A 14,638-nucleotide genomic window follows, 5' to 3' on the forward strand; every position below is an offset into this window, starting at 1 on the left:
TAAAGACAGGAAGGCAGAAACTCTCCAGTGAGGCCACACTCCATCCATTGGATTCTCTCAGGAAAGTAACGTACATCCTTTGAAAAGGAAAGTCCAAACCCTAGAAATTACCGGTAAGTCCCTCTCATTTCACATTATATTGAAAAGAAGGTGATTTAATCATTAGATGGTGTCCTTTAGTTAAGCCTTTGGTCAGAACCTGCAACTCATTACACAGGCTTTGCAGGGTCCCCTTCCGAAAATGAAAACAGTGGTCGCTGCCAATAATACCCTGACAGTTTCACTACAGGCTCATGGCAGACGCTATACCCATTGCACGTTAGGTTCTCATGAGGGCGTCAGCAAGATTCTGCTTCTCCAAGTCTGGAGAGATGCTTTGGCACATAAGAGCACTGACGAGCACCCAGGTTCAATTCCCAGATCCATGTGGCAGTTCACACCCAAGAGATCTAACAGCCTCTTCTGATCTTTGAGGGCACCGATCACACGTGTATATAGACATCCAAACAGGAAAAGCACATACAGACATAATAAAATAAAATAAAATAAAAAGATCTGATTTCTGAACCCATGAGACCTTTGACAATCTACAAACGCAGGAAGTATCCCAATCCTAAAGCTCAAGAGAGAAACCACCAACCTGAGATGTCTCCCTCTCGGCTGACGAGTATGTCTAGTCACCACAACCCAGGCTTTCAGAAACCCTGCCGTCAAGTAACACCATTTCTACATGGGCTACACACTCTTTCAGCGGGATCACCCGGATCCTAGCATCCGGACGACGCCGTGAAATAACCCACATAGGCACACACTGGTTATGCACGGGAAAGCTACGATCCCCAGGGCGGCAGTTGACCAGCCCATATTTATGGCACGTTGACCACACTGAAGCATCTTACATCTGTTACCTAATTTCATCCTCAGAACCACGGTGTGAAGCTGGAACTACGATCTCCCTACACTCTGAGATGAAATTGCCCAGAAAATCCTACATAATGCTAATTTTTCTGGACTTGTCAGCCCTTCACACAAGCCAGCCATGATCATGAAAGTTGTTGGTAGTTGCTGCCATGTCTACTACACCCTCCTTGGTGACCAGCTGAGAGAGAGAGAGAGAGAGAGAGAGAGAGAGAGAGAGAGAGAGAGAGAGAGATACTAAGTCACCTTCCTGAAGGCTTAATTCAGGACTTCCCTTAAAACTAGGATGGAACAAACAAGCTATATAAAGATATAAAACACTTGAGTTCATTCAGACAGAACTGGGTGAGAAGAGAGACACACTCCTGTGCTGTGACTTTCTGAAAGCCACACTTCCAGAAGGCTTCCACCAGGCTTGAAGGGGAATGTTGAACTCACCATGTAAGCCACTTAGGACAGAGGCCATGGTGTGTATTCACAACTTAAAGGGAATGTAGGGAGCTGCAGAGATGGCTCAGTGGTTGAGAGCACTGGTTGTTCTTACAGAGGACCCAGGTTCAGTTCCCAGCACCTACATGGCAGCTTCTGACCTCTATAATGTCAGTTCCTGGGGACAAGATACTCTCTCCCAACCTCCAAGAGCAACAGGGACACACTTGGTACACAAACATACATGCAAGCAAATATTTGTACAATAAAATTAAATAAATCTTTTTTTCAATAGGGAAAGTTAGCCTAGGCATAGGCTTAGTATTTTTTTAAAAAAACTTATTTTTGATAGGGGTTTTTAATGTTTTAACCTCCCTCCTAGCCCATCACCCACCAGAGGTAGTGGGAAAGAATGGGTATTCAGATATGGGGGAAGTGGACCTGTTTAGAAATAGTTCTTTGGGATAAATCTAATCTGTGTTGTTAGGATATTAGCAGTTCCGTTTACACATGTCAGCAGCAGCAGCTCAATCTACGTACAAACACCATTCACAGATCAGCAGCCGTAGTTCAGTATGCCGGTCCAGCAGAAGCCTCGAGGCTCTGTTGTATGTTGCTTACAAGTAGTTTCTTGGCGCAATTTTAATCTTCAATTGTCAGGATAGTAAATACGAAACAGCAGCGGCAGCACAACCCAGCAGAAACAGCCAGGCCTCCCCTGATTTAAGAGGAGCATCCAGGACCAGAAGCCGCCAGGAATTCTCTGCCATGCCTCTCTCAATGAAGTGAAGATCAGCTAGAATGCGTGACCAATGAAGCCATGGTAAAGCCAGCTATGTAAGAGATGTTACTGTCTACTGAGTCCTATTTATACTCCCTCCAAACATCACGTGTCCTCCCACGGGTCTTTTTTTGTTTGGTTTGGTTTGGTTTTGGGTTTTTCAAGACAGGGTTTCTCTGTATAGCGCTGGCTGTCCTGGAACTCACTCTGTAGATCATAGGAACTCAGAAATTCACCTGCCTCTGTCTCACAAGTGCTGGGATTAAAGGCGTGCATCACCACTACTGCCTGGCTGCTCCCATAGATCTTGCCTCAGCAAAACCCCATCTGAGTCTGTCTCAGCTGACACAACTCTGCCAATTGGCCTGAGTTGGCAGAGGCAGGAAGACGCCCCCAGAACAGCGCCATAAGTTTTTTGATGTGTTTCTTTCTAGGAAGTCATGACAAGCGATGACCAGGTAAGGAACGGCAAGGTGTACCGATACCATCCAGCGTCATCTGCTGTCTGTGAGGCCACATTTCTATTCCTTCTGAACACCATGCATTCTTTCACGTATCTGCTTCAGCAAAAACATCATTTGACATAACTGACTTTCCAAAACAGCCAAAAACTTCCACTCCACTAGGATCGTCACAAATCACAGAAGGTTGCATCCTAAGAGTCACTGAACTTACCAAATGACAACAACATAAAACCCTTACAACAAAGCATACTCAAACTGCTTTTTACATGGTTTATCACCGGTCTGTTCAATTCAACCTACTTTTAAAGATCATCTAGAAACTTTAAAACAAAAAACAAAAACAAAAAATAGGTCATTTCCATCGCAGGGATGTCATCAAATAAAGCAGGTGATCGTGATCGGGAACACACCCAGGAAAGTGTTCTGGCCTGAACTGGCCTTAACAAGCTAAAACGTAACAAAGAAACCCGAAAAAACCAAATCTGGGTGTGAAGTGAAAAGATCCCTTTTGCCAACTGTGTTCCCTTTACACACTGAAAAAGAAAAAAAGTTCAAGACCTTATTGAAAAAAAAAATCCAAAATGGAAAATTTGATTTCTATTGTCACATCTGTAATGATGAGCTTCTGTTTCTGGAGGTATGGGAGCCCAAAACTTTCTTCACAAGAGTCTACTCATGACTTTTAGGTCCGGCCGAGGGCTCAGTGACTCTCAGCAGGAATCCGAATAGAAAGCAATGTTATGTTGCTGGACATATGCCCTGCGCTGGGTCTCACTGACATTTTACCCGTTGGTGCAAAAGTCGGCGTTTAGGGAAGCAACTCTGGCTTTCCAGGTGCCACCTCAGTGTTTGCTTAGCTGCTGTTCTCAGGTCAAGGGCAGACACACAGCAGCTCCTTGGAGTACAGGCACAGGCTCCCAGCCATGAGAGCCAGCTGAAAATACCCATCCTTTGAGGATAGCTCATTGGCAGTCACAGCAGAGTTGTACCTGAAAGCCCTTCTCAAGCAGGACCCCTCCTATCCTTTCTGGGATGAAAGCCATGCAATCTAAGATAAGAAGAGCAGATAGTTTCTCCTTTTGACAACAACTCTTCCAAAAGATGCTTTTCTCTGCAACCGCTGCCTGTCTGGACCTCAAGGTAGGAGTGTGTGTGTGTGTGTGTGTGTGTGTGTGTGTGTGTGTGTGTTCCCTGTGTGTATGTCTGTGTGTGTGTGTGTCACTGTGTGTCTCTGCCTGGATTGTCTGTGTGTGTAGCATATACCACAACATTTATCATTTTTATCATGAAGTCCATTTGAATTGCTGCCTAACTGGCACCACTATCCATTGCTACAAAGTATCTTCCCGATTTGAAATCTCACACCTGTGAGGTGGTCCCCACCTTTTTTTCTACCCCACTGGCAACCATCTCACTTTCTGTTGTTACGAATGGAATTTATCTTATAAGTGGAAATTTTATTTTAATCCATCTACAAGGTTGATTTTCAAATCTGAAATAGAATACCAATAGCAGGGGCAACTGTCATTTTCAGTGCTTGAGAGAGGGGCAGAAACGGGGTGACAGGGAGGAGGGGAGAAAATGAATCGCGAAGACCTGGAGTCCCCAAATCACTTTTCTTCACTTGTGAAGCTATAGCGACTTCCCCGTGGAGGAAGATTTAGCATTAGAGGGCTGGAGATCTTCTCAGCTAAATCTGGAAGACCAGCAGAGAGCTGGAGAGCTTGGGAAGGTGTCAGAGGGCACAACTCTGCAGTTCTTATTAGGGTCTTAGCCTGAGCAAGGCGCATCCAGCCCACGCCCATCTGTGTGCCACAGAGCATCTATAAAGGAAGGTAAAAGTAGATCTTTTAGAAACCTTAAAAAATAATAATAATAAGAGCTGGAGAGATGGCTCAGAGGTTAATAGCACTGGCTGCTCTTCCAGAGGTCCTGAGTTCAATTCCCAGCAACAACATGGTGGCTCACAATCATCTGTAATGGGATCTGACGCCCTCTTCTGGCCTGCAAGTGTACATGCAGGCAGAACACTATATGCATAATAAATAAATCTAAATAATAATAATAATAATAATAATAATAATAATAATAATTGCCAGACATGGTGGTATATGCCTTTAATCCCAGCACTCAGGAGGCAGAAGCAAAAGGAGCTCTAAGTTCGAGGCCAGCCTAGTCTACAGAGTGAGTTCCAGGACAGCCAGAGCTATTACATAGAAAAAGAAGAGCCCTGTCTGAAAAACAAAATGCAACAATAATAAATACAAGAGGTGTGAAATCCTGTGAGTCTTCAACAACAACAACAACAACAACAGCAATAATAATAGCAAATACAAGAGGCACCTAATAATAATAAAAAAGTGGAGCCTTGTGAGGCACCTTACTGTGCAGAGATAACTTAAGCACACTTTCCCTACATTGTCCCCATGCGAACAGACCCACATAATCTGCTTTGGACAACCGACAAAGAAAATCCTAAAGGCTTGGCAGCCCCTCAGGGCACAGCACAGAAGCAGGGTGTCCAGGAATAACATCAGCTGCTGGCCAGGCCAGAAAAAGAAATTCTAGGTACCGCGTACACACTGCCTCATTTCACCTTCACACCAACCCCACAAGGAATAACTTTACTGTTCCCTTTACATATAAAAAAAAAAAAAAAAAGAAAGAAAGAAATAGTTCAGTAAAGATGCGATTCACACAAGGTCATCTGGCTTATAAAGCACTTTACTACATCTGTCCCTCCAAAATCCATGCTTTCGATTAATATTTCAAGGTAAAAAGTACTTTTGTACCCTCATAGCAAAGAAAGAAAATAATTCATAGAAACCCTCTTGGCTAAAATGCCTTAATGCTTAAAAATAGCCCCAATTATGTTTCGCGAAGTTAAATGTGGAACAAGCAGAAGATGCAGAGACTCCTCTGGTCCCTGGAGTTGGACTCGTGACCTGGACCAATCACTTGGCTCTCAGCCTTAGTTTCCAGGAAACCTACAAACCAAAGCTACGTCCATCTCTTCCTTCATCTTGAAGCATTTCTAGTGAGGTTCAGATAACCAACTTGGTAGCCAAGGATGTCCGGGGAGCCAAGGATGTCAACGGTTTCTGTCTCTTCTCTCACCTCTTTAGTTAGAATTGCTCACAGAAGTCACCAGTTAAGGTTGAGATGCAAAGACTAAGAGAGATCGGGGTGTCTGTGTCATAACCTCTCCTCCTATTGCTCAGACATCTTTGTGGTGGGGGGTGAGAGGGAGAAGGGTGCAAGAGCAGAGATGGTGGAGGGCTTCAAGGAAACTGTGTTTTCCCAGAGAAGAGGGCAGATGCACACATGAACTCACAGCAGTTATGACGGCACACACGAGATCTGTGCAAGCCCAAACCAGACAAAATCCTATCCGGGGACTGGGGTGGGGGGAACAACAAAGTCTACCCGTAGCTGGGGAGACACTAGCATCTGATAGCTGCTAGAGAGAAGGAGTCCATTTTAATAGTGTAATAGCGGGTATATGGACCGCTCGCCGGGGCAGGCCTCACACCGATAGTAACTGGGTAACACAAACTGGACTCAGGTGGTTAAGGGAAGCAAAGAGAGAGAGAGAGAGAGAGAGAGAGAGAGAGAGGAGAGGAGAGAGAGAAAAAGAAGCTGGATGGGTTAAGTAGGTGGGAATGGGTCTGGAAGGAGCTGGGGAAGGGAAAATGAATATAATCAAAATACACTCTAAGAAATTCTCAAAGGATTAATAAAACTCGCTTATGTTATTAGTTAACTAGAAAGTTACTCCCCAACACCCGCTGTTTGCGGAGCCATGCAGTAGCCAGTGAGGAATACCAAAAACGTAGAAGCCACCATCCTCAGATGAGGACGTATCTCCAAGTCCGAGGACCTGTAAGTCATACAAAACAGAAACACAAAAAGAATTGCTGGGCCTACCATTCAGGTCTAAAATATGAGCAAGAGGTTTAGCCAGGTGAGGTGGCACAGGCCTTTGATCCCCACACTCTGGAGGCAGAGGTAGGCAGATCTCTAGGAGTTCCATAATGGGTCTCAGGACAGCCAGGGCTACAGAGAGACCCCCCATCTCAGCGTCCCCACCCGATCCTCCAAAAAAAGAAGTTTTTATGTAAGAACATCAATGAGGACTGAAAGGACCACGTTTTTCCCGAAACAAAATGGGAATTAAAAAAAAAAATCTGAGAATGGAGGATTTGTGGTGAGAGAGAAGGCGTGTGGGCAGCGTAACTCTTGGTGGGTAGAGCGGGATGCGTCAGAAAGAGAGCCAGGAGGGAGACGGGAGACAAATTGAAGGTGACTTGTTTGGTTGGTTTGTAAGCTGTCCCTAGAACAGGCTAATCTGAGCAGCCTGCTGAATGTTGGAAATTCTCAACTCCTCTAGACAAGAAGCAAATGGGTACTCAGAAGCCGCAGACATCAGCTCCCCTCACAAACCAGTGAAGAAGAGCTCTTCAGTATAGGGACGCTGAGCTGTAGGCAAGACTACTGTCCCCGCAAGCTCAGATGGTGGCAGCCTAGTGCCAGCCACTCATGCAGGCGGACATGGTCCAAAGCCTTACACTTCTTTCCTTGCTCCTTCCCTCTGCCAGCCACCAGGCCATTGAGAAAGAGCAAGGACACTGTCCACCTCTGCCCCAAGGCCTCTAGATGCCCCCGTTGTTCAGGAGAATCCTGTTTTGAAGAGAGCCCAGAAAGAAACTGCAAGGAACGTGGTCTAAAAGGTCCTAGGACCATGGTTCTCAACCTGGGGATCACGACGACCCCTGGGGGGTGTCAAACAACCTTTTCACAGAGGTCGCTTAAGACCATCCCAAAACAGAGATTCCTAACAGTAGCAAAATTATAGTTATGAAGTAACGAAAATAATTCCATGGTTTGGGCGTGAGGGTGGGGGTACCATCACAACATGAGGACGGGTATTAAATGGTCTCAGCGTTAGGAAGGTTGAGAGTCACTGTCCTAGACTCTTCTTGTGAGTGGGACTACAGAACGCACTGGCTTCTTAAGCTTTTCTCAGACAGAGGAGTGAAATGGATCACACCTGTTCTCTCTCACAGGGGCCCGACTCAGGACAAGCTGTGCACACTTTAAAGTAGTCTGCAACCTCACGGGTTTAGAGGAGCCCGTTCCCGTGAAACCAGCAACTCACAACTTAGAGGGGAAGCCTTCTTGCCTCTCCCTGTGATCCTCTCTCCTCAAGGAAAATGGTAAAGCCCGTCCCTCGGTGCCAACCCACGGATGAGGAGGTGGTGGCACGAAGACTTCTGCTCCATAGTCTGCCAAACTTGGCCCTGCACAGAACACCTTCACAATAGGAAGACCAGCTCCTCGGATAAATGAAAACTGTCTGTGCTCCTGCCTGCCGGGAGACAAACCCTGGCCAGCCTGTTCCTGCTCAACCCGAGTACTGAAATGCCTCCAGTTGGTTCCTATTTCATTAAAAGTCCATGAAGGGAGAAACAAGAGCTCCTGGAAGACACAGACCGTGCAGCATCTCTCAAACTTTTTGATACAGGCGAGACGGGTTGTGAGCAAATGTCACCTAACTGGGTTTCTCCCTTACCTACGCCAGTGCAGAAGCCAGTGTCCACCAACATACACACAACAGACCCGGGTTAGGTAGGAAAGCCAGCCACTTGGCATGGTTCTCGAAAATTCAACCACCTCAGTATGAACGAGGCTAGTGCCCTCTCCCAGGTCAGCTCTGCAGTGCCATCAAATCCCCCCACCAAAGACAGACACTGTGAGGACCAGGAACGCCTCCCTGAAAAGGGCAATCCCGGTTCAAGACGGGACTATTCCCAACACAGGCCAGGAAGTTCCGTCTTTCCGTGTGCTCCACTGCCCAGCAAACCCAGATTTCCCTTGGCAAGAGCCGGGTCTCTGGAGCTTTGAGCTCTGGAAGAGGAAGGTTTCCAAAGAGACTTTTCTGCCCTCGCTCTGCTTTGGGGTTCTGCAGTTGCCAGGATCTGCAAACCTGCCTAGCTGGTGCAAACAAATGGTGGTTACACCTTACGCTCGCTCGCTCGCTCGTGTTTTCTTACACATGCATACTGCACTCACCACACTTACACATACGTACCTTTCGCCCTCCATTGTGGGAGGCCCGGCAGGGTTAGTAGTCATCAAACTGTGCATGCACCCGGGAACTGGCGCTGCTCGCTGGGTTCTCCCAGCAGACCCGTGAGGGACCCTGATCAGCAACCGTGATTCAGCATGGCTGCAACTGAGACCTCCTCCCTCCCAATCCTCCTTCCTCTTGACTTACTCGCGGCAGGCTTCTACCGCAAAAGCGACGGTGCTAGAAAATGTCTTACCCAGAGCTCCCTGCAGCCCTTTCAGCTGCTAAAAGCAGCAACCCACTCGCTTCCCCTCCCCCGCAGGCTGGCTTCTCCTCTGTCTCCTAGAAACAGCCACAGCTTCGGCGGCGGCGGCGGCGACCCAAGGGCTGTGCCACCTTTCCAGCTGTTTCCACATCTGCTCAGGCATCCCCAGCCCTAGCGACTAGCCCACCCCACAGTCTCCTGCCTCCTAGGCTGCACTACAGCGGATCAGAGGGATCCTCTCTAACGCTAACAGAGAAAAACTGACCCCTCCTTCTCTCCTCCTCCTCCTAAGCTGTGAGTCTGTGGGCCTGGCCAGATTGCTGGAATGAGGAGGCCCCTCTGTGGCCTGCAATGGAGTTTACCCACCTGGGAAAATTCACTTGTGAGTAACGTCAGCGCTGCCGGATTCCCCCTCCCCGAGCCCACGGTAGTTCTGAGATGCGACATTAAGACAAGTGGGTTGGAATGTGTGGGTGTCACAGAACTGAAATGAATAAGAAGAATTAGACATGGGAGCCAGGGCCAGATGCGTTATGTGCGGAGAGAGGGGGAGGTGCAACTGAAACAAACCCCCAGTATTACAAAATGCCAAAGACCATTGCAGTGATCACCACAAAAACACCACAACAGAACCGCTTTCTAAGGTCTGCCATACTGAACCTTATGCAAGCTGTGGCTCCAACTCAAAACGTCTACTACTGAGCCCCCATCTCCCAGCCAAAGCCCCTGTGCCCTGTAACCTCTAGATGTTGGTCCTACCTGGAATGGCTCCTCTAACCCTGATCCTTGAGTCTTTATGGAAGTGCAGTAAGTCACAGGTCTTCTGAAACCTTCCCCAAATCACACCAGTGACAGCGGGTAGCCTCCAACATAAACTTCAAAGGGTATTGCCCTTATTGCTCACCTCCCCCTAACTGAGTGTCCGGGGGAGTTTGTTTTTTTGGTTTTTTTGTTTGTTTGTTGTTTTTGTTTTTTTTTTTAAGATTTATTTATTTATTATATGTAAGTACACTGTAGCTGTCTTCAGACACACCAGAAGAGGGAGTCAGATCTCGTTGAGGATGGTTGTGAGCCACCATGTGGTTGCTGGGATTTGAACTCAGGACCTTCGGAAGAGCAGTCGGGTGCTCTTACCTGCTGAGCCATCTCACCAGCCCTGTTTTTTGTTTTTTAACATGCCTTGTTTCTCGAGCTTAAAGACAATCTTGTGGAAAGCCGACCGGAAGCTAAGTTTGTGTCTTCTAGAACTAACCAGGGCTTAGAGATAATTGGGTCCATTAGTGGTGAAAATTTTCTCAGAAGCTTCCCCAATCAGGAAAGGAAAAGCCAGAAACGAGTACCCATCCATCCCTGCTTTAGGACTCCTCACCAACCAATACACCCGGCCTCTCTGGAGGCTCAGAGCAGCACTGGCTGAGTGGGCTTCTGCTGGGTAGCCTATGACCTCACACTCAATCCTTCATTCCCAGGACACTCTCTAAAGTCTCTGTCAATTCTACTAATTGCGAGTTTACAAAAGTTGCAAAGGTCCCGCTTTCCTTCTTGGTATGCCCTAGCCATCTGCCTAGTGGTGCCACTTTCCTGGACTCTCGCGTCTGTGGGAACCTCAGGAGGATATAAAGTGCACGTGTTGCTTGTACAGTTCGGGCCCGCTAAGTTTCTTCAGTTGTTTCGCAGAGTTCAAGCCATCAAGCTAAAGGAGGAACACAGGTCTAGACGCAGCAGGTGTCGATAACTTGGACGTGACAGAACACTCTGACCCCGAACCAGCTGAGGTGTGAGTCTCAAGGTTTATCTCCCCAGACACACCAGTGTCCCCTTAGCTGGGACCACAACCCAGAGTCGTTCTCCATCCGAGAAGAGCACTCACACCCAGCAGCTCCGTGTCTTCGCTTGTTCACAGTCAACCCCTCCTCTCTCTCTCCCGCCTCTTCCCTCCCTCCCTCTAATCAGCTTCGTGCTTCTGTTCCAGATATTTCCTCTGGACATCAGTCATGGGGACCACAAGAGGCTGAGCATCGCAAATAAGGAAGTGGAATCCCAGAATCCGTGCCAGAGTGCAGGCAGGTCACTGGGGTAGGCAGGCGGCTGGGTGAGTCACAGGAGGGATATAAAACTGACTTCCCTTTGTGGGTGCCTTCATTCACGTCTTCGCCAGACAGGAAAGGGGGGAGGAAAAATCTCTGAGAAGGAAATCCTTAAGGACGGAATATACTCACGCTTCAAAATGAATGACTAGAGCCAACATAAAGCCTCAGGTGGTCCCCTTGCAATCTACCTTTGCCATACGTGACAAACCAGATGTCAGCCAGATGTGTCGGATCACACCCACTCGTCACACCACCCATTCTCCATGAGGCGGAAGGGAGATGGCCATCCAGGAAAACCATCCACCAGAACTAAGGGTAGCAGAGCCAATGGCCCTTCTCTATGCTACTGGAATATTTTTCTGGTCTCTGCTACATTTAACATCTCCTACCTGTTATCCAAGCATACTGTGGGCCAAAGTCTGACCTGTTCAGTATAGGCTAGTGCTCCTGACTGTACTTCTGTCCCAAGAGGGGCTGCTTGGGGTTCTAGTGGACAGACGCAAAAGGACCAAAGTGGTTCCTGCCTGGAGGAAAGTCCCCATCCTTGACCTGTTCTGAATCTATGTCAAAGCCCGCTCCCCACTCCGCAGGTTCTTCCCAATGCCTTGAGCGACCTCCACAGTTAGCCCAAGTGCACCTGGTGAGCCCAGATCTCCATCCCAAAGTGACTCATCCGGTCATCCATGCCAAATTTGTTCCGAATCCTCCAGCTCTTACTTGGCTTGAGAAGAACCAGGGTTAGAAAGAAAAACATTTTCAGTCTGGATTTGGTCAACAAAGCTCTCAGCACTGGTACTTCATCCGGAGACACTTGGGCCGACGGTGCATTCCCATAACTTTCCTTTCTCTTCTTTTCTGGCTTTTCCCTCCAAGTTTCCAATGCTTTGCATTCTTACATCTGCAGGCACCCTAACAGCACCGTGTCTCGAAGCACACTGTGTATCTGAACCATTTACTTAGCTGGTTAAAGGTGTAAGCGTCAGAGGATCTAAAGCACTCGGCAGGCAAAGGCAGGTGGATCTCTGTGGGTTCGAGGCCAGCCTGGTCTACAGAGCACATTCCAGAACAGCTGGGGCTACACAGAAAAACCCTGTCTCAGAAGAGAGAGACAGAGAAAATATTCCTTATCTTGATGGTTTGGGGTGCCAGAGAGATGGCTCTGTGGTTAGAAGCATGCATTGCTCTTGCCAAGAACCTGAATTTGGTTCCCTGGCGCCCAACTCATGTAGCCACAACCACCTGTGACTCCAGCTCCCAGTGACCTGCATTCAACCATGCACATATGCAAATACACATACACACATAACTAAAAAAATAAAACCTTTTAAAAAGGAATTATTGTGTTGTAAAAACATCTAGAAGTGGAAATTCTGCATAATTTATATATTAAAAAGAATACTGGGTAGTAGGGTTCTACCTAACACCTATGACATCAGAGCCCAGAAGGAGGAATTTCAATAAGCCCCATGGGTGACTGGAATACACAGCTAGATGAGAAAACCAAATAGACTTTAGGATCCTATCAGGGCACGGTGCAGGTGTTCTTACCAGAACCATGACGTCATTTTCCCTTCTACATGAAGAGATTAATATCAGTAGCTACCTCCAAGAGTCCTAGGCTTAAAGATGAGAGTGAAGCATGAAGCAGAGACTGACTGTTCTTCCAGAGGTCCTGAGTTCCTGAGTTTCCAGCCTAGGAAAAGCATTAGTTAACAGCCACTAGTTGTTAACTAGTCCCATAGTCGTCTTTATCTTCTTCAGGGCTATTAATATTAAACATCTGTAACCCATTGATCAACATGGAACAATATTCAGCAGGGGAGGGCATTGTGTGGAGTCACCACACATCCCCAGTGGCCTTGCTGCTGACGAGTCAGCAAGGGCCAGACAAGACCAGAGCTAAGGTACTGCCCACCCTTATCTCTACACCAAAACTTCCCACAGGTTTGCACAGCCTGGGGTTTAACATTTGCTATTACGCCTCTACTTTAGAGATGAGCCAATCAAGACGAAGCTAGAAAGGAACTTTCTTAAGACCACTCGAGAACCAAGCATGCTGAGCATGGAAACCACACCCTCAGGTGCCTGTCCCAGATACTTTCCACCTCACTTCCGGTTTAGGAATCCACCCCCCCCCCCCCAAAGACTTTATATAGAGCTGGTATCCAACGCTTCCAAATGCCTCCTCTAAGAAGGTCCTCTGATTACCAGCCAGGCTTAGCCAGTGAGAAAACCACTGGACCCAAGAGTTGGAGCAAAGGCAGAGTGAAGACAGCACAGGAGGCAGCTGGCACACCCCTCAGGGCTTTTTAGTTTTTCCAACAACTCTTTCCCTTCCCAAAGCTGCAGCCCGCAACTGGTGCCCCCTGCTGGTAAGCCTGTGTATCTCTCATAGCAAAAGTGAAAACACTTCTCACAAAAGGAAGAAAACCCCAGCTTCCTCAGTTCACAGACAGATTCAAGAACAAACATTGATTCAGCTTTAAATTAACGGCTGCCATTATCTTCCCCTTCACTTTGCCTTTCAATTCTTTTCTTTCTTTTATTATTTTCTATTTATTTACTTACTTACTTATGTATTTATTTATTTTTGGTTTTTGGAGACAGGGTTTCTCTGTGTAGCCCTGACTGTCCTGGAACTCACTCTGTAGACCAGGTTGGCCTCGAACTCAGAAATCTGCCTGCCTCTGCCTCCCAAGTGCTGGGATTAAAGATATGCGCCACCACTGCCCCCCTCAATTCTTTTCTTGATCCAAAGAAAACCTAGTCGTTTTGCATAAAAAGGTTAAATACAGATGACACGTTCAAGGCCTGCCTGAGCCAGAGAGTGAGTTCTAGGTCAACCTGGATAACTTAGTAAAACTCGGCCTCACAAAACAGAAAGTAAAGGTAAGTCTGGGGATAGGGTAGTTCTGGGAATACACGCTTGTAGAGCGCTCGTTAGCGCTTGATTCCATCTCTGCTGTGAGCGGGTGAAAGGGAGCTAAAGACGTGGTAAACATCCATGGTCTATGATTGTGGTAAACAGCCATGATCAATGATAGCATGCGATTAATTCCACCAAGCTCACTGAGCTCTGCGGTGAACTGCAGCAGGCGGCGGCTATGGCGTAAATTTTGATGAACTTGGTACAGCTAGAAAGCCCAAGAGTTTATGACTGGCTGGAAGGATTCCACATATGATGGTTATAACTGAGACTTGAGAGTAACTGAGAGCCCATCACAAATCAGCAGAAGACAAACTTCAGTGTGGGGAAAATAGAAACAAACAAACAAACAAGTTTAGGGGGCTGGAGAGATGGTTCAGCAGTTAAGAGCACTGACTGGCACTGGGCGTGGTGGCGCACACCTTTAATCCCAGCACTCGGGAGGCAGAGACAGGCGGATTTCTGAGTTTGAGACTAGCCTGGTCTACAGAGTGAGTTCCAGGACAGCCAGGGCTATACAGAGAAACCCTGTCTTGAAAAACAAAAACAAACAAACAAAAAAAGATTTTAATTACTCATATGTATGCATGTATATATGGGGATGTGAGCACAGATATATTCTGACCACAGGGGTAGGCATCAGATCCTCTGGAGCTGGAGTTATAGGAGCTGGGAAACTCTCTGGTCCTCTGCAA

General features: G+C 47.2%; 1 protein-coding gene and 2 long non-coding RNA genes across 11 annotated transcripts in view; 2 read left to right on the forward strand and 1 right to left on the reverse strand.

Annotated features, from left to right (window-relative positions):
- Gm33389 overlaps nucleotides 1-8,512 on the forward strand; it is a 41,291-nt gene extending 32,779 nt beyond the window's left edge. Inside the window, exon 5 of one of the 4 annotated variants that reach the window (XR_003950588.1) lies at nucleotides 7,659-8,512. This is a non-coding gene — a long non-coding RNA (predicted gene, 33389). Of the gene's footprint in view, nucleotides 1-2,562; nucleotides 2,816-7,658 lie in introns of those variants that run through there. The other 3 variants (XR_003950585.1, XR_001780961.2, XR_003950586.1) reach the window with 3 other exon arrangements.
- The window catches only part of Klhl3 (kelch-like 3), a 123,252-nt gene that overhangs the window by 104,233 nt on the left and 4,381 nt on the right, over nucleotides 1-14,638 (reverse strand). For 2 of the 6 annotated variants that reach the window (NM_001368867.1, NM_001362415.2), the window contains exon 1: nucleotides 8,684-9,189. The exons of 1 other annotated variant lie outside the window; for it this stretch is intronic. In NM_001368867.1, coding sequence (NP_001355796.1) covers nucleotides 8,684-8,697 — 14 coding nt within the window. In that variant the 5' untranslated portion in view covers nucleotides 8,698-9,189. Of the gene's footprint in view, nucleotides 1-8,683; nucleotides 9,225-9,293; nucleotides 9,363-14,638 lie in introns of those variants that run through there. 3 more of the 6 variants (XM_006517011.4, XM_006517013.4, NM_001368868.1) reach the window with 3 other exon arrangements.
- Nucleotides 9,242-12,345, forward strand: Gm52040. Its single transcript, XR_003950589.1, has 3 exons — nucleotides 9,242-9,309; nucleotides 10,605-10,702; nucleotides 10,900-12,345. It is a non-coding gene; the product is annotated as a predicted gene, 52040 (long non-coding RNA).

This window comes from Mus musculus, chromosome 13, assembly GCF_000001635.26.
Source record: "Mus musculus strain C57BL/6J chromosome 13, GRCm38.p6 C57BL/6J".
In the NCBI taxonomy this organism is placed as follows: domain Eukaryota; kingdom Metazoa; phylum Chordata; class Mammalia; order Rodentia; family Muridae; genus Mus; species Mus musculus.